The sequence below is a fragment of the Aythya fuligula genome, chromosome 1 (genome assembly GCF_009819795.1).
Source record: "Aythya fuligula isolate bAytFul2 chromosome 1, bAytFul2.pri, whole genome shotgun sequence".
Lineage (NCBI taxonomy): Eukaryota > Metazoa > Chordata > Aves > Anseriformes > Anatidae > Aythya > Aythya fuligula.
In genome coordinates, this window is record NC_045559.1 from 56,255,494 (window position 1) to 56,280,715 (window position 25,222).

Genomic DNA, 25,222 nt, shown 5'->3' on the forward strand with positions numbered 1-25,222 from the left:
TTGACACAGAGCCAAGGGGAAAGCTTTACAGTAGAGATGTTCATTGACTCTGTGACTGCAAGTGTGGAAAAAGCAGAAAGAACTAGATAACATTAATTCAAGAAACACAGCAAAGCCAAGGCGCAGGATTGGTGTATAAACAGCTTTAACTGTGCATATTCATTTCAGTGGCTCAGAAAACAAATGGAAGATTACTGGGATAAGATTAACTGTAACAAATGCAAGGAAATGTATGAAACAGTTGGAAAAGCTTTTTATAGTAGAGCAGTTAAATCTAGTTAATTGTGTTTGATTTTTGTTTTCATAATTACTTCCATTGTTCCACTGAACTCCTGCTGAATGTCCGACATAGTCGAGCTGTCATGCCATAATTGAAAAAAAAAATGAATAGAAACTGAATACCAATGTGATTAGTGTTGTGTTACATGCTTTTAATGTATGTGCTGCTCATACTGGTTTAGAGCTGCCTCACACTTAGCTGAGGAGATAATCCTTGATTTAAAACAAAGCGACCACGCTGACAAGGTTAATGGAAGCGTTTAACCATATGCGAAGATAACGAAAGGCATTCAGTTCACTGTTGCTATGTGGTAAGAAGGTCACGAGTAAGTCTCTGCAATGAGAAACCCAATTTATTTTAATTCCCGCTGTGACCTCTCACACAGGCGTTGTCCAAGCTAGTAGCCTTTTGTAGCACCATTAGCAATAATCTAGCTGGCCTGAGCTTGCTGTATTACTTACTGTCCATCAGCATAGCCCAGTAAGCTTATTACCTACTAACATTCAGAAATAGATTAGGAGGAACCACTATTTTGTGATTGGACTTTAACCTACTCTGGAACTGCTTTTTAAGACCACCTATGCAGGTGGAGTCTGGAGGAGCAGTGGGTGCTGTAGGAGAGGTCTGAAAGGCAATGGTGAGCTTGTATGACAGAAACGAGCACAGTGCTACCCTGTTCTGTGCTCAGCCAGTGTTGTCTCTCCCTTTCCTTTCCTTTTGTGACAAATACCAAGCTGTCATGTGGTGGACCAAAGGAAAAACTCAACTGTAGTATCTTCCAGTGTATTTGAAGATCGCACATTAGGTAACAGTTTTACAAGTAAAATGCATACTAAATGATTGAGTCCAAAGCTTTTCTTTTAAGCTAAACACCTTCATTACCATTCACAGACCTTTTACAGAATTACTTAGGTATGTTTTTCACATGATGCATTGTCTAGTTTGGAAAAAATACTCAGCAGGTGTGTTGATTTTATCCTCTGAAAACTAATATCTAAGAATCAAGAAGCTTTTCACATCTTTAGGAAGGTGGGGGGAGATGGTAGAAACTTTTTTAAAAATAGTTTATGGCTGTTTTCTCTTGTAAAGCACAATTAAATGAAGTACTTAAACATTTCCTAGAGTGATCCATCACAAGCTGACTTTGTGTAGGATTTTCCCAAGTATCTTCTTAGTTAGCTAAAAGATGTGCATGAGAGTGCAGAAAACATGGCTTTTTTTTATTCTTTTTCCTGAAGGATGACAATTTGTAGAATACAATGTCCCACTTTTCTTACTTTCCTTTGCAGATGAATTGGGAGTTCAGTGTTACTCCTTATACTTAATTTGTTAAGGTGTTCTACATTCATGGGACAGAAAAATTTCATCCTTCACATTGACCAATTCAGAAACTTCACTTTCATGGCTAATGAAAATATATGTAGAATTTGTGTGTGTGTGTGTGTGTTTCTTTTTTCTTAAATACGCAGCCTCAGGATAAGCAATGCACTACCACTACTATACCCCAGACTTCAGAGTCTGAGTGTCACTATCATGAAAATGTGTATCAGTTTACTTGGAACTGCATAATTTCTGAAACATTTGGTGTTATCTCTGTTGGTTTTACCAGCATCATTGGTAGGAGCAGTGTGTGTCCAAAGCACGTTGCATTGCAAAATGTTACGACTGTAAAATGACACTGCTTGTAAGTTAATTTCTTCAAAGATTATCTTTATACACACAGATTGATGGTAATGGTGCACTTCATGATGTTACAGGGGGGAGGAAGTAATTTCTACTTAAAGTAGGTGATTCTGTGTATAGCAAGTGTAAAGCAGTCACCTATGTTTTTCAACTAGTCGTGTAAAGGTCTCTCTTCAGACTAGCTGTACAAGCTATGCGATGCAAGGAAAAGAAATGAAATGTAATCGTTATCCAAATGAAGTGAATAAAGAAGAGAGTCCTCCACAATTTATCTACCAAATGTGTGTCTCTAACACAGTGACTCTAACAGTACAGTTGTTAATATTAAGTCTGTCCACATATTTTCTGCAAAATCTCTGTGATGAGGCATTCATTGAGTAGAAAAGCTGACACAATGCAATGCTTTTTCTGCTGGCTCTGGACAAATTATATTCCATTTTATCAGTTGCAAGGTCAGGAGTGCTATCATGGCTCTTAAACTGTAGTGTAGTAAAGTGGTCTCTATTGAACATTTGAGGAAGAGCTGTAAGTTTGCCTGATTACTGTAGCCAGGTATCCCCAGCAGCCAGGCTCTTTGTCTGAACCCATTTCTCTTGTCTGTAATTCTCTTTTTTGCTGTAATTTGATTTCAGAATTGACTTTCAGTGCAATATACGTGGGGTTGCAAAGCTCAGACATATTTTCAAGGCACACAGTAGTTATTGCTAATACGTCTGTGTAGAAGTGCTTTAATTGCTGATTTCAGCTCTAGTGCTAGTTTAAGCACAAGCCAAAGGTTGCTATTATTAAACACCTTGTACTGCTAGAGTCTGTGCTTCTTTCCTTATCATGCTTGTACACCAATTCTTTTTTTTTTTTTTTAATTAGGAAACAAGCCCTTTCACACAAAACATGATTTATTTTTGACTTAATGTCTCCCTTTTCTTTTCTAACTCCTTTCTAACTCCTGAAGTCTAGTTCTGGACTTTCTGGACTTCCCTGTGCTTTCTTCCCTTAAAAAAAAAAAAGAAAAAAAAAAAGGAAAAAAAAGGAAAAAGATGTGAAACATTATCTTTGTGCTCTGTGTACCTGTATTGGTGTGGGAATATTCGTTTTCCTGTGAACTAAAATCATCAGATTATTTTTGCCATCTCAGCCTCTGTGAAATGAAAAAACATTATTTTAGACAAATTAAGATTGTATTTTTAATTTGTTTTCACTCATAAAAATGGTGGTACTTTCCCGAATCCTCTTATTTTCTTATAGCATACATTTCAGAGCTCCTGATACCCACTGTTTATGACTAAACAATCTTCCTTTCTTATTTTTCTCTTTTTCCTTTTATATAGTTCATCAGCATTGTTTTGCAGTGATCAAACTGGGTTATTTTAATAACACCCCTCTAATCCCAATTTTTACCTTTCATTTTCCAATCACTATCTTGAGTTCATGACCACCTGCAGCTGCCTCATTGATTCACTGGTGTGACTTTTACTCTTTGGGAGCAGGTGAACACATATGGGTGGCTTTCTCTTACGTAACCAGGGGTACCACACAAGTGTGGCAAATAAAAACAAATAAAGGTGATGTCTGTAGGATTAGCTCAGTGTGTGTTTAGGTGAGATTATGTGTTTTATTGACGTACTGCCTTGCAGAGGACTTCTAAAACTTGTTATATTATTAAGTAGCTACACTTAATGTTGAAATGGATACTGCTTTGCAATTGCTGTAACCCTATTTTTAGTTTTGGTCTTTTAACTCTTTTGGAATGTTGGCCATGCCTACATTTCTGTAGAAAGATAAGCTGTTAAAACATTTTCTCCTCTACTTTTCAGGGATTAATATGTGGGAGGCTGTGGACTATTTGCTTCCAACATAGGAACAGCACTGGGTTGGGAATCTGCACTCCTGAGAGAATGCTGGGAATCTGCAGAGGGCGACGGAAATTCCTGGCTGCCTCTCTGACCGTCCTCTTCGTGCCAGCCATAACGTGGATTTATCTGTTTGCTGGGAGTTTTGAAGGTAGGAGGAGAGTAATGGCTGGGGGGGGAGAATGTGTTAAATGATTGGTATCAGAGCAGACAAATGTAGATCAGTCATCATCGGTTTTATTTAAATAAAGCTAGTTCAGCTTGCGTAGGAAATGGCTCCCCAAGTGCAGATTTCAACAAAGGGCCTTCCTTACCATGTTCTCACTACTGACAAGGAAGTAATTGCTGGCACCAGTTGTTCCATTTTCATCTAATCTTTGAACTTTTACAAAAATGCAACAAAAAAAAATCTGATTTCCCCTTACTCATTTCTTCTCTGCGTTCTCTGATTTTTAAAAATTGATTTTACTTCAATTAAAATTAATGCCTCATTTCAGATCTGCATTTAATACTGCTAAGAAGTGTTTAAAAAGTTACTCATATTTATTCTGGGCACTTTTTACACGATTCTTGTATTTATGGATGGGTGTGTGTGACCTCATATGTCTGGATGATATAGACCACTGAGTCTCATTTTGGGACACTGAGCAGGGAGCGTATCCTCCTACAGAAGAATGGAGGGGTCTACAACACAAGTCAGAGAATGTGTCTAGCATGGTTCTTTGTGTGGTGGACTCTGCTGGGTAATGCTTTCTCAGCTGCAGGATTTGTCTTGTCCTGTAGCCTCACATGCAAATGCTGCTGCTCACTGCACCAGGGAACACACTGGTGGTACTCAGTGGCATGTGAGATTGTGCAGTTGGACTTTCCTTTGAGAGGTGTGGATGTAGCAGGAAACAAAGCATGGGACAAGGGCTTCTACACAGCCATCACATAGCGTGCATGAGAGTTGATGGAGCTTTCAGAGTACAAGGTTTGCTCAATACAATTTCCTGTCTTCTAACAATTCTCCACGCTTGTTATGATGCTGCTGCATTGTCCTTTGTATTTGTGCCCACAATCCATGCAATGGTGCCTGATCGTCTTCCAGTCTGGGGGCAAGCGTGAGCGTGAAGGTCAAAATGGAAATAGGTGCAGCCCAGCTGTTGCAGTACTGGTTATGTTCACCAAAGTGTTTCACCTCATCTGTGTAGTGATTAATTCTTCAAAGGAAATGTCAGCAATACCAGATAATCCTTGGCTTAAGACCAGACTCCACGCTGTCCATGCTACCCACATAAGAGCTTAACTAGTCCAGGTTTAATAGCTCTCAGAAGTGTGAAAGCTTGTAATGGGTTCAATTTCAGTCTTCACAGAATCTGAATCTGTATATAAGGATGGGCTGGTTACTGTCTTGTTCATCTAAAGATACCTCACATTTGGCTTTCCTAAACACAATGTAGTGTTTAAACAGCCTGAACCAGAGGTGGCTGAGTAGCCAGCAAAGTGCCTGGGATGTTTAGTCTAGAACCTGCTGTGCAACATAAGCCTCCTATCAAGTCTGCTGTCACCTTACAGAACAGTGCTGTCACTATAAACACAATTGAGATGATTCATTTTCAATTAGGATGGTATCCTATTAGAGAAGACGGGAAAACAGTTGCATTATTTCTGGGTCTCCTTCCTGCTTTGGAGCTATATCTAGGTGCTGGATCCTGCCCATTTTCTTCTGAAGATACGTAGAAATATGCTATACCCTGCTTTAAAAGTTGATTCTGTGAAATGTTTTATGGGCTTCCAATTTAGTTATATAGTGCCTACCTTGCCAAAACTTGCAAGCACATGAGGCTCTTGTCGTTGTTCTCCTTGAAGGCTATTAGACTATCACTGCCTCTAGACACTTCTTATGACAGAAGGATGAACACACAAAATTAATGAATACCTAGAGCATATCTCTACGTAAAATCAACTTGAATCTAGATCCCTCTGGGTGGCCATTGGTTGCTATACCTGGAGCAGCTGTCCTTCCTCTTCTATATTCACATGGAGAACCTCAAATTTGCATTTTCAATTGCCCATCTAATGAACTTTTTTTCCAGCCTTAAGATCAGTGCTGATCCTTCAGTTAGGTAAGGTTAGGAAAATGTTGTGTCTCTTATTTTCTTATTTCTTGTTACTTAGTAGCTTTTTTTTTTTTTTTTTTTTTTTTTTTAATTGAGCATTTCATGTTTGGCAATAGCTGCACTATTTTGGCGAGCTTAGAAAAACTATTCAGCTTTTGTAGTTATCTTAGCAGGAGGAAGGTGTTTCAGCCTTTTAAAATTTGTGCAAACACTAAGTCTGATAATTTTGAAAAGTCATTGTTTTAAATGTCAAGCAAGCTTATTTTATGTAACCTTGGCTGAGGAATTTGTGCTTGGTTTCAAAACAAAATTGGATTCCAAGTTAAATTACAAGTAAGAACATCTAACGATTTTCAGTGTATACTGAATACACTTTTGAGTTAGTTATATGCCAGGTACAGATATTTGATTATGCAAATTTATTTGGTATCTTAAAATTCTACCTTAATGGGCAGTAACTCCGTGAGCTCATTCTAGAATGAAACACTTATAGGATTCACATTAAATTGAAAACATACAGGGCGCTGGCTGCATACTTGAAAACTAATGATCTGGCAGTCAGGAAGTACTGATTTTGTTTGATTTTTAAAAGCTGAGCAAATGCAGGCCTCACCTTTTTGCTTTTAGAAGAATATTATGCTGCCTTGTTGTAATGACTATTTTAATTGTGTCCACAATTGAAAATGGAGTACTGCTTCAAATTCCTGTGTGTGTAGAATCCTTTGTTTTTATAGGGAGCTCAATACCAATCTGGAAATTTGCTGCTACATGCTATTTGAGGTGACTTAAAGCTCTCAGTGTGAATTAATCTTAAATGCAAACCAGGGAGCAAAGCCCATTACCGCTTAAGAAGCCTTGCACTTGAAAAGGACTGCAAATGATGTAAAGTTAGTAACTCTTTCTGTTATTTCTCTGTCTGGTTTCTTTTTATTTTAATTTTTGCATGGGGAATGCTTTCATCTTTGTTTATTGGTTAAACATTAGAGTAAGTTGAAATATTTATTTAACCATTTTCCTAAACCTGTAGGTATTATGGGCAGAGAGTTAAAGCTGTTTTGCCAATTTATCTGTTTTCTTTTTTTTACATCATTGAGTCACATAGTTTGCTTATGTTTTAATGTCTTTATGTATACTTGAGTAAAAAATGCCTCACCACAGCACGGTGCCTTGATTTGAAATTGGCAGGAGCAGAGTCCTCTACAGCTTCTGGCGCTAGGTTTCTTTGGTTAATCACAGGTAGTGCTAGAATTTTTCAGTTCATCTGGTTTCAGATTCAGGTAAATGGCTCTTGGTATGCTTTTCTCCTCTAGATTAAATACATTCTTACTACCTAGTATTTTCATAGATTAATTGAATTATTCGGGTTGGAAGGGACTTCAGGAGCTCTCTGGTTAAACTCTTGCTCAATGCAGGGTGCACTTTAGGTCAGGCCACATTTCTCAGAGTTTTATCCAGTCGTGTCTTGAAAACCTCCAAAGATGGAGACAACATGGCTTCCCTGAGCAAGCTGTGCCACTGCTTGACTGTCTTCAGGTGGAACAGTTTCTCGTTATCTAGTTTGAACCTCCTTTGTTTCTATTTGTGGCTGATGTCACGCATGCCCCACAACGTGTCCCTGTGAAGAGTCTGGCACTGTCTGCTGGCATCTTGCCTGTAGGAACTGGGGGCTCCTGGTGAGTCCCCTGGGCCTTGTCTTCTCCAGGCTGAGCAAACCGGGCTCTCTCAGGGCAAGCACTTTAGCTCCTGAATGGTTCAGTAGCCCTACATGGAACTTTGTCAATGTCTTTCTTATACTGGGAACCCCAGACAGTACTCCAAATGTGGTCTAATGAGTGTCAAGTAAAGGGGAAATGGTTACTTCCCATAATCTACGTGCTGTGTTCCTGTTGATACAGCCCCGGATGCCATTGGCCTTCATCACTATCCAGGCATGCTGCTGGGTCTTATTTAATATACTGTCCAGCAAGACCCCAGGTCCTTCCCAGAAGAACTAGTCACCAGCCTGTGCCATTATGAGAGTTGGTCCATCCCAGGTAGAGGGGCTTGCCTTACTCATGTTGAATTTTATGAGGTTGCTGTTGCCCCCTTCCTCCAACCCATCTTGGTCCCACTGGAGGGCATCCTTGTCAGTGAGTGTCTTGACTACACTCCCCCAAGCTTGGTGTCATTTGCAATCTTGATAAGGTTGAATTCTGATTTCTCCATCAGGTTATTGGTAAAAATACTGAAAAGGACCATTCCCAGAACAGATGCTGAGGAACTCTACTTGTAACTGAATTCCAGACAGAACATGAATTAGTAACCATCACCCTTCTGAGCCCAACAACCCAGCTAGTTTTGCACTCATCTAGTAGCCCAGTCATCTAGACTGTAAAATCCCAACTTGGATAAAGGGTTTATTTAACAGACCATATTGAAAGCTGTGCTAAATTCAAGGGAAATTGCATCTGCTGGTCTTCTCTTATTCAGAGATCTAGTCATTTCATCACAGAAAGCAGTCAGGTTGGTCAAGCGTGATTTACTGTTAGTAAATCCATACTAATTCCCCTGTCAGAGCTCAGTATGTTTCCTTTTAAAGGTACTTACATACAGCAGTTAAATCACTTCTCAGTCTTTTTTTTTTCCACTAAGCTAAACCGATTGAGCTAGCTGAGTTGTCATGGCAAAGAATTTTGTGCTCTTTTTTTTTTTTTTTTTTAAATTCTTTTGCAGTTTTTTTGTTTTGTTTTCTTTCAGGGCACTGGAATCAAATGTCTTTCTTCAATGGTGGTATCCGTAGTTCTGTGTCCTAAAATTATGCTCTCTTGATGCAATTAAAAATTACGTTACTCCTTTATATATGTTTATATCTAAGGACTTTCGTTATTCATTTGCCTAGCATGGCAGTGAGATCACATTTAGAAACCCTTTATAAGCTCTTTGTTAGTGTAACATAAAATATGCCCCAATGTGATTAATTCCCTTGTATTGCTTTTTAAATAGTTTACAGTTCTATAGGACAGGATTTTGTTTCATTTTGGTTTTTGTTTCTCTTGTCAGAAAGTACATTGCACCCCGCTACTTCACAGCTGTCAGTCAGACACTGCAAGTATGACCCCGCCTTGGAATATTCATTGGAGGTGGCATTACCCAAGCTGTGATAGCAACAGCTACTAAAAGCCTCATTAATCATGTATAAATGTCTATTAAGGTTGTGAACTAGAATATTAAAGAGGATTCTGAATATTATATAGCCTTTGAACGTACCTGGTTAATGTTGTTGTTTTAAATAATACACAAAGGCAGCGTAATTTCAGTTATCAGTTACTTTGAATGAAAAAGCTAATTGTTTCAACATTCTTAAATTGCATTCAAAAGGCAAGGTAATAGAGTGAGAAGGGCGGAGTGCATTTAAAACAGGGAAGAGGTAATAATTAAATAATGCATAATGAACTTTCATTAGAAAGAAAATAGGAATTTCCCTAACCAATAGTAGCTCCAGGAGTGGCATCATTTTCCCAGCTATAAGGAGCAGTTTACTATCCCCATTACCATGAAGGTCACCTAAAATGGATACGTGGAACGGTAATTTGACACATGCTCTCTAGCTCACTGATCCTTCAAAAACGTGTCCACTGCGGCTTTGTGCCCTCATTATATTCAGTCACACCTCCATTTTGATAGGATGAAAATACACTCGAGTTACCGGTTTCTTCATGGTGAATCCACTTGAGGTTGGAAGGCCTCAAGTGTTTGTTTATGGCTTCTGTTTAGAAAATATATTCAAGGAAAGGAAGAGTCAGTAATGTAACTTTAAGATGAAAACTTAGGAAGAAGTTGTGTGAGATCATCTCTGTTAGAGAGCAGGAAGCTGAGGTTTGTTTTGTTTGTTTGTTTTTCCTTACCTGTCAGGCTAGCATTTTAAGAGCAGAGCCTTCCTTCTTTCCTGGGACTTGCTTTCCTATATTGTCCTCTTTTCACTCCAGTGTTGGGCGACTATCTTTCTCTGACATAGAGCAGACTTTAGTCCAAGTAATCTGTAGGGATATGATTGAAGGCAGAGTTGGGCAAACACCTCATAAAATACAATAAAATGAAATGATTGAGGGCTGCAAATATTCATCTTAGTGTTTAAATGGATTGACTTTGATGCTGTTCACACTCTTTTTGTGTATGCTTTCCATAAATATTCTAGTGGATATGTTAATTGGGGAGACTGTCTACAGAAACAATGAATATCCAGTTTTAATATTCATGGGAAGCAGATTTTGAAATCATATTTGTGAATACTTGAATCAGAAAACTGATTCCGGGAGTTCAGCTTTATCCAGTTAAGCACCAAAAGTTTATCACATGATCTGTGTGCATGATGAAAACTGCCTGAATTTTTAATGCTTACAATAAGTTGCTCAAAGCAGGAGACAAATAAGTAATTAATTGCTAAGACGTCTGTCAGACACTTTCAACTGATATACAAATATCAGAAAATAATCCCTTCACAGACAACGTAATCAGAAAGGGGCAAAATCTGAAATTGCTTTTTTCATTATGATTTGCACACTTTGCCTGAATTTTATCCACTGTGTGTCTCAACAGGATTAAACAAGAAAACTTAAATCCAATGTCCATTTGAAGTAGAAGTTTCAACCTCTGTACTGATCCTGTCTTTTTAATAAAGTTCTGAGAAAAGAGGTCCTGAAAGGGTGCCTCTCCATATAATAAGGGTGTTACTGTGGTGGATGCCAGAACAGGTTTGCAGGAGATGTATTTTAGTTAAGATTGGCTTCATTTCAACCCCTTCTTAAAAGCTGTTTCTGTGTACATTTCCATCCTGGACTGGTGTTTTACTCTTCTTCTGTTATTTTTTTAGGAGATACACTGCAAGTTGTCAGTTCAGCACCTGTTTATCTCAGCTGCAATCAAGATATCTTCTTCAGTATGTCCCAAAAAAGATCCCAAAATAGTAAAATCAGTCACCATAGTAAAGACCTCCAGCTTATTCTGAGTTTTGTTGTGTTATCCTAGGAAACTCTTCTTTTTAAGAAACCCTTGTGATTTGGATAGAAAGGTTGGTTGAAGTATTCTTTTTACCAGAAGGTCCCTGCTGTGAAACCTGTGAAGCTGTTTCTTCTAATTTTTAGCTTACAAGTTCGGTATTACCAGAATTAGATTTGTTTTAAAGACAAGAGTTGTGAGGACCGAGTGGTTTTCTTCTCAACCACTCTTAAGTAAACTAAATACTTATGTTCCTGTAATACACTTTTATCCTTAACAAATAAGGTCCACTGAATGGCTCAACACCCAAATAGTTGTGTTAGTGCTATTTCTTCCTTAGCTTGCCAGAAATTCACATTCTTAAGGCAATATATTATAATATCAGGAAATGCCATGAGTGGCCACTTCTTTGGTCAGATTGTTGTACCAAAAGAAGCAAGTCCATAGTGCTCTTTTGAATTACAGTACCCAGACACATATGTTCTCGTTTGATACCCTTTTTCTTCAAGTGAGTTTATTCTTTCATAAAAGTAAAGTAAGCTGTGGGTTGACCTTCTTTCTTCTTTATACATCTCTTGATTGGATGGTATTTTTTCTTTCTTTTTTTTTTTTTTTTTTTGATCTTTTGTTTCTAAACAGATCTACCAGTTTTGTCTCGGCTTTTTGTTTCTAGTTGGCTCTTAGTTTGTCATTTCTGGCAGAAACATAAAGATCACAGTAGAAAGGAATTCTTTGAGCAGGAATAAGGTGCTAGCTTCTTAGGAACAGAGGCTTATGCTGAATATCATCTGTGAGTTTTCTCAAGATTTTTCCTCGTTTTTCTCTTCCCTATTTTTTGAGCAAACTTTCTGGGAAAATGTGGCATATAAAAGTTTTATTATACAAAGATAAGCAGATTCCTTCTGAGAAGGGACATCTCCCAGATCATGTCAGGGCTGCCTGGAAGATTATCAGTAGCAGAGCTATTAGTCCCTGATTCTCCTCTTTCTCTGTTTCAATGGTGGATACTTCCCAACATTGTAGTCAAAAAATATTTTTATGGAGAAAAACAGTAAAGGAAAATGATCTGAACTGTCATGGTTTGTTTTTTTTTTTTTAAATCCCAACCCCTAACAAGTAGCGCTTGGCTCTTCGAAACAAAATATGCAGCTTTATAAGTACGCCAGACCTTCTTTGAGTGCTGGAACTAATGTAGCCTGACTTGCTGTGATCAATGTCATGCAGCTGATTGATGTTGAAGCTGCTTTTCCCACAATTAGGGCATTTATAAAATCTAGCTCCCATATGGGTCTCTCGGTGTCTAAATAAATCTTGAGCTCATGTTGCAGCATACTTCTCAATGGGAAAATATATAGCATCTCTCTCATGTGCTCCTGACAATTGCAGAAGCTTCATTACCTCTGACTTCTTTCTCTCTAACAAAGCCAGTGGGTTTTGGGGGTGAGCAGGCAAGCAAATGTATACTAAACAGGATGGAAAAAATAATGGAATGTTTTAAAAGATGAAATAAAAATTTAGCATTTTGATTCCGGTGAATGTCTCAGGTAACTCAGAACAACTGACTTGTGGCATTTGGGTTCTGTGGAATTTTTACATGTATATTCAAAATCTGTGCTCTTTGAGATCAGGAAAAAGCTTGAAATAAGAGTCTTTCTTGTTAAACAGCAAATAGTATCTGTAGTGTCTTCCAGTGATCTTGAAACTTTAATTTTGAATATTTATTTAAATACACATAATACAAGGAGAAGGAATCAAACTGAATGATCTTTTACCAAGTTAAAAATAAATTCCAAGACGTACTTCACATATCATGTCTGATCGTTCTTTTGTTCTGCAGATAATGCTCTGGGATAGTTTAGGAAAAGCAACAGAGTATGAAAGTTAATGTGCTGATATTAGATGGATGTGTTTTAGGTATGCTTAGCTTAAGAATACCAGTATCTTCAATATATCTCTTTATTTCATCTTTACCCTTTTCAAACGTTTTTCAGTCATGACAGCTGTTGAATTGTTCAGCTGAGTAGTTATTTCCCTCACTTGAAGTTTTACCTCTCTTGTGTTGCTTTGCCTTCTGCAATTCTTGTTTTGAGACTCGAATCTGAGGGCTTTTCTTTTAATATAACTAGATCTGCTTGGAGAATTGAGTGGAATGCACAGCTAACTTAAGGAAAAAAAAAAAAGTGGGCGGACAGCAGTCATCTGGTTCACTCAAATTTGTAGGTACCAACAGTAGGAGGAAGAGTTGATGACCTGGAGAATAATATGTTTTTAGCATGAGGTTTTCTTCCAATTTAAAAATGATCAAGCCATTTGAGCTAACCTGCTGTAGTCTTTTTTTTTTTTTTTTTTCAACCTGTAGCATGAATATCTTTCTGCATAGTTCTATGAAATATGACTCCAAATGCAGGATATAACCATCAAGATTTTCTTTTTTTTTTTTTTTTTTCTTTTCCTCCCTTTAAAATTGTGCTCAGTTTTAAAATTGCCAAATGTCATAGTTTGCAAAGATCAGTAGCTGGAGTGGGGGGAGTAACTGAAAGTACTGAAGGTAAAATTAAGAAAAATGCTGGGTTCATCACATTTTCCAAAGTTAAATCCACAGTCCCATAACAGGACATGCTTCTGTTCTGTTAAATTTATTATATATGTATTTTTAAATATAAGACTAATTAAAATATTAGACTGTCTTTACTGGTGTTTCATGAGGTACTCTGCCAGTGAACTTCTAATAACAGGTCTATATCTGGACTAAATAAGAGATGCATAATCTGTTCTCTGCATACTTATTCTTGAATTTCTGTAAGTGTCCAATTAAGTCGCCATGTGGCTTTACACTAGTGTACACTTTCTGACACCTGGAGTAGTTTACAAGATTGAATTTAATGCATAAGGTCCTGAACTGGAAAAAACAAAATGTCTATTTACAAAATAAACTGAAGGTGTGATTGTAGTACAGTCACACCTGCTTGTGGGGCTGTTAGCTGAGCTACCTCAGGTACTGTTAGGCCAGTAAGATTGGCCAGTCTGAGAAGCAGAATCCTGATCAGCTTGGACACTGATTTCAAGGCTGTGAAGCCTGCCCCCGTACAACTTCAAAGGGATCCTTTCTAAATAGATTGAAACCAGTGCTAGCTTTTGGTGCTACCAGAGCATCTTCATTTTGCTCTTTAGACAGGGGATTGAGCTTGTCGTAGTGTAGTTAAATTTCAAAGAATGTTGCATAGTATTCTTGTAATATAGACAGGATTATGTCTGGAGCTGAAATAAAGCCATAGCTAATAAGACAGAAATACTCTTATATGCTGGAAAGGACTTGAAGGAATTGCTGGAATAAAAGACATGGAAGAGCTATCTGTTTATGATGTCATTAAATAGAGTAAAAATAATAATTCAGAAGTAGTGTTCCTTTTTTTTTTTTTCCCCAGCATTTTCTTCCCTTCTGATTTTTCCTGTTATAGATCAGAACAGAATAGAATAGAATAGTTGGAAGGGACCTATAAAGATCATGAAGTCCAACTGCCTGAGCTTTATCACTCATCTGTCCTTCCTTACTTGTCAGTACTTCTCTCCTAGAGAAGTCAAAGCAGTCTTTTGTTTAATTAGTGTTTCAAAATGGAATAGCAGACAGACTTTTAGGTTCTCCCAAAAAACTGCACAGAACGTTTTTTTGGCTTGTGAAGATTTATAGATTTTTAGGATTAGAGGGACTGTTGACAAGCACAGTCTCTAATATCCTGCATAGTGCAGGCTGTATTATTTTGTAGATTTGATAGAATAAAGCTGGCTGTTGATCCATGCATCTGACCCGTGCCATCTAGATATGCCAGAACTTTACCAGATTTCTGAACTTAATTTCAAATCTGATGGAAGATTCTAGCATATCTCTGAATATTTTATTCCGCTTAGTTCGAGGATATGTGCTGTAATCCTTGTCCAGATTTTTCTGGGTTCAAGGTAGGAAGTGACAAATGAGAAGTAGATGAGGAAAATGTCCATCAAGATGTGATTTAGTAGCTTAGTATTGGTGATAGGAGGACGGTTGGACTAAATGATCTTGTAGGTTCCTTCCAACCTGGTGTTTCTATGATTCTAAAACATATTTTAAAAGGATGATTTTAACAGTTTCATCTAAAATAAGTGATTATGACTATGAGATAATGACTATGAGTACATAAAGCAGACTGTAAGAAATATTACCTTGAGAGCTATAGACAAGAGTGCTTTAACTGCTAAAACATATGAATTTATCTCTTTTTATAAGCAGCTATGGGATAATTACTAACCTTATTGTAGCTGATAGAAACTAGTTACCAGGATGATCCATTGCCAGCCCTTTTCAACAAAACTATTTCCCCAGGTGGATTCTTTGTGCTGGGCTCCAGTTTACCCTGTCTTTTCAGTTGAGAAAAATAACCTTTCAGAAGGATCAAATCAAACACAGTTTCAGCTGCAAGTTAAGAATGTTTATTAATGTTAGGAAATGAGATTTATGTGAGCACTAATTTGGCAAACAAATTATTCATGAGATCAAGGCCTGTAAACTCATATTTTAACAGTCTTGTAATCTAAGTTCTCCAAATAAAACATAAAATCAGTGTACAGTGTTTATAAGTTACCTTTACAGCATTAAGAAATAGAAGATTTTTCATTTATTTTTTTCATAGCATTAAGTCATTTCGTATTCTGGAATCATACTGAACTAATACCACAGCTTTAATAGTTCACAATCAGTAAATTTCCTGTCTGTCACTGGATTTAATTTAACCTAACTCAGTGATTTTGCTTGTTAACTTTAGCAGGAATAATGTTTTCAGATGACTGGGTGCCATAAAAGTCGTCTTTTTATTCTCTACTAATCAAACTATTAAAATGTGTATATCCAGTGATCTACAGTGACTTTAACAGAAGTTTCTTTTGGTTTGAAAATGTAATACACACAGAATGTTTTCTAGGAGTATTAACTATAATGGATTTAGCAATTTCACCTCTTGCTTCAGTGCATTACAAACCCAGGGGTTTAAGGGAAAAATCTCAACAGAGAGGTTGCATTTTGCAGGATATTCTTATAGGAAGCAACTATTAAAATCTGTCTGCACATAATTATTGGTTTCCAAGGAACTCCAACTAACTCTCTTTAAAGCTTTGCCAATATACACAGAGGTAAGTAAATCTGAAAATAACAATTATCTAGCATGTTTGAGTTGGGTGGAGGTATTAGTTGCCTGTTCACATACACTTGAACAGAGCTGTGATGAATTAAGTAGTCTTCCTGTAGAATGCAAATGCCTTTAACCAAACAATTGGAAACTACTATTTATCTCCTTTAAATCGTGCAACTTTGCTTGCCCAAGAGTTCTGCCTTGCCTCACAGCAATCTGACTTCAGAGCTGCTGATAGCGACTCAGCTTCATTCTGAGTTTCTTGCTTTAGCAGGTTAGATATTTAGGAGCAAAACATCCCTCAGTTATTTCTTTTTTCTTCCTCTCCCCAGTTTTAAATGCTCTCATATACCCCCTTTCTCTTCAGCTACCATACTTGCACCTCAGTGATTCAATATTAGTAGCAGAGATTAAGCAGTTTCAGCTCATCAGAGAAGAGATATTAATCATCATCAGGCCCAATGAGAAGTTTAATTTTCCGCTTCTCTTTTTTCTCAAAGCTCTGGCGGCTGTCACTCACACCGATGTCTGCGGGACATTTAATAATCTGCTTCTGAAGATACATTTCAGTGGTTTCCTTTTATTTCCTCCGTCAATCTCTGTGAGTTTCATCATTGCAGGCTTTAATTGAAGACCACTGTCAGGAGATGGAGAGAAGAAAATTCTTTCTTGAACAAAGCTGGTTCAGAACTCATGGTTTTTATTGTATTCAGGAGTCAGAGGAATTAAATCAGGATGTTGAAAACTATGAGAACTGTTGTCTTGGTATGTGAGTCACTACCTCTTCCCATCCAAAAAGTCATTTTCTCCCTATCCCCAGCTCCTGTTTTTCCACTCCTTTTTTTCATTTTGCCACACAAGTTTGGTTAGATTTGTAGTGCAATAAGGATGTTCAGGATGAATCTGGTGTCAAGAAAGAATCTACGTAGAAAACTTTATAATTTACACCAGTACCGCTCAGTTGAAACAGCTTCCAAAATGATATGTGTACCTATAAAAGCAGTTATGTGGGATATTACGCTAGTTGACAGCGATAGCTGTTTAAAACGGCATGGCATCTTAGACTGGCATAAGCTTACTCTTATACAGAAGCCCCAAAAGTAACAAAGTACTTTTAAAAGGGGAGGCTCTCTGTTGGGAGCAGCACATGACAGTTTTGTAAGTTAGAGAAGAACAAATCGGATTAAGACAAAGCAACACAGGGAGCTCAACAGCAAAATGGTTAGTCATCTGTATGTGCCTGATAGACCTTGTTTGTTAGATGGTGGATTTGCAGGTTCAACAAGGACGTAGCTGATTAATTTGTACAACATATAGTTTGAAAGCACTTAAGTAAAAATTTCAACAGTTCATAATTGTAGATACTGCCATGCTGACGTTACCAGGTTTTTGAGTCAATCTTTCTACTGCTTAAAAGAACAGGCCCTTTCAACTTGAGGAGGCTCCAGTTGGGCACCCAAAAACTTTTACCCAGAATCAGTTATTACTTCTGAAAACCTGTGCAGAAAAAGAGAGGTCCCCAGTCTGACACTTTGCTGTACTGGGGGGGTTGATTTATTCCCTCTTGCCAGGAGGACTCTTGTATCGCCACAGTGCTTTCAGCTTCTAAAATGGCCGCCGGCCACAGTGCTCACTTGGGATGCTCCCTGTAACTGCAGCAGGCCTGTACGTTTTCTAGTCACGGAAGCTTCCCGAGTTTTATTAAAAATGGCCTTTTTAAAAGTAGAACTTTGTTGCCATCAATAGCTACTTGTCTACCTTGGGGACCGAAAACACAATAGGCCAGTAAATCAAGACAAAATTACATCAGCTTAGAAAAAATTGCTATTACACACTGCATTTGCTACTGTTAAAGAAAGGACAGAACACGCCCCACAACATCTCCACAACAGTTAGTACTGCTTTTCTCTTAATTGGCGTAATAGCTTATTTTGCAGATTCACTCAAGGGGACCAGATATAGAAGAATATTGTCAACCTGAGGCAAAGCAAAATGGTGTTTTTTGGGGGGGAAAAACATTTAGAACATACTGGACTGCAGTCTATGAATATGAAATCTGGTGTACAGTAGAGGATGGAATATGCCATTTTCTGTATTTTTCTAAGAGTAAAATACTGGCTTTGAAAGCAAACTGTTTTAGGAAATATTTGCATATTTAAACAATGTTATATATTTAATAATTAAATGTTTGTTTACCTTACGTATCCAGCAGTAAATTGCAAGGAGTAGGAAGTTGTTTTATTACTTATTTTGCTTAGAAGTATTCCACTAAGGTCATGGGCTTTTCGTCATAGTCTGACTTCTGTTATAAGTTGCCCCCTTAATTAATTTTCAGAGAGCATTGCATTAATAATAGAAAGGAATTTATTGAGTAAGCAACAGCAAGCAAAACAGCGCTGGGCGGCCGGGGAGTCTCGGCTCCGCCAGCGGCACGCACCTCACCCCCGCCAGGGTCCCTTTTTATATCTTGGTAATTCCGGGATTACGCAGCACATCCTGGTATATTCTGCGACTGAGCGCACTGTTGCTAGGGGGTCGTCTCTGTCCCTCTGGTGGTCGTGAAGATGAAGGCCGTAGTCTTCCTCAGCATTGTGGTTCAACTTCTTTTTTTATTTGGTCATGTTGGCCCAGCGTGAGACAGGAAGGCAGGATGTTGATACACTAGTTTAGCAACTTATCAGGAGATGGTTACATGAGCTTTGCAGCAGTGTCTTTGAACAAATGAGGCAACTGAGATGCAGAAGAAGAGAAGGGGAGGGGGTTCTCATTTTTGTTACATTAAGCAAAAGAATTTTCATAGTGTCTAGCCAAGTATTATACATCTCCTTACTTCAGCAGGAAGCTTTTGCAACTCCTGCTCCTCAAACGGAACTCCTTGTTTTTATAATACAAAAGACAATGAACAAACATTTATTGTGTATTACAACTTCCAAGAAATAATGGCAAAAATCTGAGGCATTTCTAAATAGAGGGTGGTTTTGTGCTAATTACAATTTTGCATTTCAAGACTGGTTACCCAGAAGTAACATATTTGGTTGAGAAGATGTGGAGGAAGAGAGATACTGCTTAGAGGAAAGCAGGGAATAAGAAGCTCCTAATGGTAGAAAGTTTACCTGTGGCAACCACATGTAGTGCTTGTTGGCAGAGCTAGCTGGATTTTCAGTCAGTGTGAGAGGTGGAATCACAAAAAGAAGAGGTGAAGGTTGGGAGATGTGTTTTTAATGGGTGTCCCAGAAGAGAGATTCTAATTGTGTGGGAAAAACTGAGAACTTAAGGCTTTAACTAGGGATGGAGGACCTAATAAATGCGAGTGAGAAAAGCACCCTGCAAAGGTGCTACTGTTACTTGTCACAAACAATTCCTTTGTAGGGAACTGAACAAAGGATTTAGGAACCGCATTTTTTGTAATAAGCCAAGCAAGGAGAGAAAAAAAGGAAAAGATATCCATGCATTGCAAGTAGATGGATGTAGCAAAAAAGTGGATAAAAAGGAAAGAAGGGGTATTGTCTGGGGAGTCAGGAAGACATCGAGCTCAAGTATAAGAGCATCATTTGTCATATGACTGAAAGCAGCCCCACTGTGTATCCCTCTAGCTTTATTGTTGTATTTGAGCATCACATAGATGTGTAAGGATTCAGCATCATGGAAACATGTATGTTATTATCCATTCCAAATTACTCTTTTAGGCTGCAATCTTTTGTATTTACAAGGAGTTCTTGTGTCTGAAATTCATTCCAACTGTGAAAGCTGCCAGTAAAACTTACAAATGGATGTCTGGTATTTGGTGGTCATCAAGCATTTGTGGATTAACTGAATCAGTATTCTAAAACTGAAGGAAATCTTAAGTAACAATTAGCTGAATGAATTGAAATACAGAATGCTGATATTCTTAAGTAATTACAGTGGCTGCTAAAACTGCAATAGCAAGAATTGTTAAGTAAAGAGATCCTTTGCTATTAATACAAAGAATACAGGAAATATTCCTACTTGGCCCTTTCAAGAGGGAATACAACATTGAATGGACTATGTATTGAAGAAAAAGAGGAAAGTGACCAGCAAGTGAGACATTTTTGGTAATGGATGGTGCAAGGATTATTTAAGGCAAATCTAAGTCTCTCTAGATGTCCCAGCAGCTCTTTACATTATAAGCTACCCAGTAAGACAACCAGTGGTTATTCAGCTAAAAATAGTATGAGGAATCAAACAACTGTGAAAGACGAAGGCTGGAACTTGATAAGGAAGTTGTATTCTGCCTCTGTACTCTAATCAGTAGTTCCAGTGTATCACAAAATAATCAACTTAATTAGAACACAAGTATTTGATAACTGTTTTTCATACATACATAAAGTGACAGGTAGACTTCTAGGTACTGATACTGGAGAAAAGGAGGTAAAATTAGAGAGCGAACTGAAAAAGTCAGCATTGTCATTATTTTAAGATGGCTAGTCGTACATGAACATGAAATAATGGCTGTGAGAATCCATACAGGGAAAAACACTCTCCTAATGAACCCTATTGATTATTTATTTGCAAAGAAAACAGCAGAATGTTTTTATCAAGTTGATGGTGATGTCAGCCAAGGAGACAGGAGAAAAAAGCATATGAAGTCTTTGTCTTGTTCAAGTAGCAAAAATAGGGTAAAAAAGATACAGTAATGATAGAAATCTGAAGCATTATATCTGAAGATATTTGTTGAGAAAGAAGTGTATCTTAGTACTGTCATAAAGCATATAGTGGAAAGTCAAACCTCTTTCCTGGCTGATTAAAGAGAGAAAGGTTGATAAATAGAGAAATTCTTAGGAAGATGAGGACTGTACATTTGCATGCAGTACTGCAAGCTGGCTAGACTTTTCATTGTATACACAAGTGGATTTGAGCTGAACATAACAAGTTACAGCCTTAAATCGCAGCAATGGAAGATTTAGGTGGACTGACAGGAGGAAAAGTGTCTAACTGTGAGGAGTGTGAAGTGTCCTGATAGATCGTGCTGTTGTAGAATCTTCATCAGAAGTTTTTTAAGCAGGGCAATAGAATGGCACACGAAGCTCAATGTTTTTAAGTATAAAGAAGGTGCCTTGGGAAGGAATGACATTAACACACGGTAGTGGACTCTAAGGTAGTTTTCATTGCTTTGGAACTAGATCATGGGATTTTAATAAATATTACTGAGAGCTGAATTTGACACTGAAAGGCAGTGGATAATGTACATATGTCAGTTGTCAAAGGCAAAATCTGATAGACCTTGCTAGTTATTTGAATGGGAGACTTAATTGTGTTTTTCCATTCCTTTACCAGATTGAGAGCTATCTATATACACAAGGCAGGGCAGAGCTTTTCAGATGAACAGATACTGTTAATACCATGACAAATGGGTTTTATCAGATCAACAACACATTTAGGATGGAAATTGGAGGGCAGTATCTGTTCATCAGATCAGTATACTTCTGGCACAGCCTCTCAGTGGAATTAATGAAAGGGAAAAAGCTCTCACTAGTTCTAAGGCAAAACCTGATCTGTTTAAGAAAGGGCTTATATGATATATCAGCATGGGACAACTGGGCCTTAGCTCAATAACCGAAAAGGTCCCTTCTAATCCTGTGTGGTATCTTTGTAAATATATTCCATTTTTTGCTTCATGGAGCCCTCCTGGGTTCCACTGAGAAGGCCATGATCTCCTTTGCTAGAGAAGGTATATTTCTTGGGGCTTATGTTTTGGCTTCTTCGTGGTTTTAAAACACCATTTTTAAGGATTAAATCAGCAGAGCTGATTATTTCTTGGGTATTACTTGGTGAGGTAATGACACTAGCCTTCTTTACTAAGTACTTTTGATCTATTGATGAAAAACACTACATAGGCTAGGTAATATTATTGTTATTAAAGCACAGTGTTGGGGACTAATTAGTCACACCAACCTTTTTAGGCAAACAAAAAGAAGTGTTGATGGAGAAAAAAAGGAAAGCTGTTAAGCTTTAAGAATGCTGCTTGTAAGTCGTTTTTTGAGTGACAGTCTCTCTGTGTAACCTGAACTACTGAAAGCACTTGTGTGGGAAAGTAGATGCCTTTCAAAGTGGGTGGTTCATAGAATGCAATTTGTAAAGAAACACACAGCGTGTATTGAAAAAGCTCTGATCCACCTGTTATTTCTCTGCCTGGCACATTGATTTTTCGCCTGCTATACTTCCTGTCTTGAAAGATACAGAAGTGTTCTGCAAAATACAGACTTGATCCTGAGAGATGCTGAGAACCTGTAGTTCCCAACAACTTAGATTTTATTTATGAGGAGTTAGTGTCCATCATTATCAAACATAAAAAGCCCTTTAGAAACGTTGCACAAGAGGAAAGACTGAGCAGTGAGGAGAAATGCTGTAACACACTGACACAGGAGGAGGAACATTCAAAACTAGTTATTATTTTCATATTTGACCAAAACATAGGGGTAAGCAGCCCCCAGTCCTGCAAAAAAAATGCAGTGAGATTGTTAATAAGTGGTCATCATCTCTCTTCGTGATATCATGAGAACTGACCATGCCCAAACCCCATTTAGCCACGGTAACATGACACAGTCTCTCATATGGAGTATGCATTTTTTTTTTTTAGGTGGAATTGCATTAAGTGTCCTGTTTGTACCAATTTGCATTTTTGCATTGTAGGTCATCTGCATGTCACTTATGTCATTCCCATATCTTTTGGTGGTTATTCAAGTTAGGTGGCCCTAAAGCTATTGACCCAGGCCTATGTGGCATGTGTTTTGCACTCACGGTGCTAAATATACATTATAATATAAATACGTTGTCTAAGTGTATAGATTTTCAACAGGAAAAGAAGGTAGTCTCTTTGAAATATAGCTTTATATGATGTATAAATGTGAATAGATGGAATCAGCTTTCTTTTGGACTCACCTCCCTTTTCATGTACTTTTTATGCTCTTCATCAAAAGATTTCTTTTAGCACTGCAAAGCTATTCCAAGTACAGGAGAATGAGTTGGAAGCCATTCTGAATTGCACATCAGCAGAATTACTAGCAGCATTTTGATAAGCAACACTATTGTTTTATTGAAAAATAAGGATTCTCTTACTTTCGTGATGCAGGTTAAGTTTTGAGAATTTCTAGGGTAAAAGGGATTAAAAAAAATACTTTAATTGACTATTTGATTATTATTTATAGTATTTTCTTTATGTTGTCTTTTAGAAAATTGTTGGCGAATTGTAGTCCACAAAATCCAAACTCAAGAAAGGATAAGCACAAATAAGGTGTTTTTTCACCATGTAGACCTTCACTAACCTTCAAGATATGAATGAATCTTTATGTATCTTTTATTCTAGTTTTTCAATAGTGTGACAAGAATATGACAAATGGTTTTTTTTATAGAATAAATATGACTGTAGAAAGGTAAAATGAAATCAGTATTTTTGAGAGTTTGAGTGTTCACAGGGAAGCCATCCAACCTTTTGGCTTTAATGCTCTTACACTAATAAACTTCAGGGAGTCTTCAAAAAACAAAACAAGTGGTTTGTCTGGCATTAACCACACAACTGAAATAGCTTACTCTTTCTTCTACTTGACATTTTACATAGGTGGAGATTGTCTTGAAACTCTTGGAAGGAGTACTGGATTTAAAAAAAAAAAAAGCATCCTGTAGTCTAGAAATGAAAGAAAGAGTGCAGGAGATCCATTAAGGCTGTTACTAGGATAGGCAGAATAATTTGAGCAGCATAACCGTTGATACCCAAATAGGAATTTGAATACTTGTGTTTCTTTCTTTCAAGTTTCTTTTACGTCAATTGAGAAATATTTCCTGGTTTCATAATGAATATTTTGAATGAAACTATAGCTGTGCAGTAGAACTTTTCTTTAGACATCTGCTACAGATATTTGCCCCTAATCTCTGTAGTTCCTAATACCTCTGTTGCTAATCCCTTGCTGAAAACTTTTTACTGGGATATTATCTATATGTTTGACTTCACTGTAGACTATGATATAAGAGAAGTTCATCTATAATGGAGAAAATATTTAAATTCTTAAATGCATTTGTAAAGTTACTGGTTCTATGTTCTTGCAGTTTTCCAGCAGAAACACTGTTTGGTTATTCTGATCACCTTAAATTGGTGGACAAAACAGAAGGAAAATTCAAAATGTCTCATTTATTTAGAGTTTTTAGTGGTTGCTGAGGCTCTTCTTTGTTTCTTACATTGCATGCTGGTCTGTTTTCATGTAACAGACCCTTTTCTGATAAATTATGAAGTAAAAAAAAAAAAAAATTAAAACTCTTCTTTATCTGGTTTTCCTACTTTTGCCATATCTTACCACATCACAGCCTGTCAGTCTGCCATGCTCTGTTGCTCAATTTTACACTCATTCATAGTTCTGTTTCTTCTTTCATGTTTATGCTTGGTTACCCTCTATTCCTTTCAACCTCACTCACTGACAATCCTGTTGCTGTTTTCCTCTTACAGTTGCACTGGCTCATCCTTCCCTCACACTTACTCTTTCCTCAGTGTTTTCAGCCCTTGAACCCTTTTAAGCTTTTTGTGTTTCACTTCTTTTCATGCTTCATTTCACTCTGGCTCTCTATCATATACGTTCAATTTTCTCTATTTTATCACTGAATTCTTGGGGGTGTATTTGCACTGCTGTCCAGTGGGAATAAGGGCTGCTATTCTAGTATAGCTCTAATAGTCTTTATGTTCCTCATTCAGCACCAATTATGATGTGATCAGAAAATCTGCTGCTAGCTTCCCTTCACATGTACATCGTTAATTTTCTTTCCCTCTTTTATATATATATATAACCCCATTTGGTTCCACTTTTAAAAAAAATTATTTTCAATAGCAAAACAATTTTATCGTGGAGATACAAAACTAAGGAACATTGTACAGTGAGGTCACAACATAGTCTGCACATAACTGCCATGGAGCCTGGAAATGGAGCTAAAAGAGAAGAGTGTTGCATCTTTCCAGTTACAGCAGATAATATCCAATACAGCTCAGACATTCTTTTCTGTACAAGTGACAACTCAGAATGGAGAAGCCATACAAATCAGTGGTGTGCAGCTCACCTGTCTACTTCCCATGCTGTGTATTCTACTGTCTAAACACCTGCTTAGCTGTGCTTAACATAAAAACACCACTGACTATAGTTTCTGTTATTGTATTGGGACTCCATCTTAAATGGT

At 37.5% G+C, this 25,222-nt stretch overlaps 1 protein-coding gene across 3 annotated transcripts in view; it reads left to right on the forward strand.

Annotated features, from left to right (window-relative positions):
- The window catches only part of LARGE1 (LARGE xylosyl- and glucuronyltransferase 1), a 282,266-nt gene that overhangs the window by 78,920 nt on the left and 178,124 nt on the right, over positions 1 to 25,222 (forward strand). For all 3 annotated transcript variants that reach the window (XM_032201244.1, XM_032201234.1, XM_032201254.1), the window contains one exon: positions 3,778 to 3,964. In XM_032201244.1, the coding sequence (XP_032057135.1) occupies positions 3,859 to 3,964 (106 nt within the window). In that variant the 5' untranslated portion in view covers positions 3,778 to 3,858. The remainder of the gene's footprint in view (positions 1 to 3,777; positions 3,965 to 25,222) is intronic.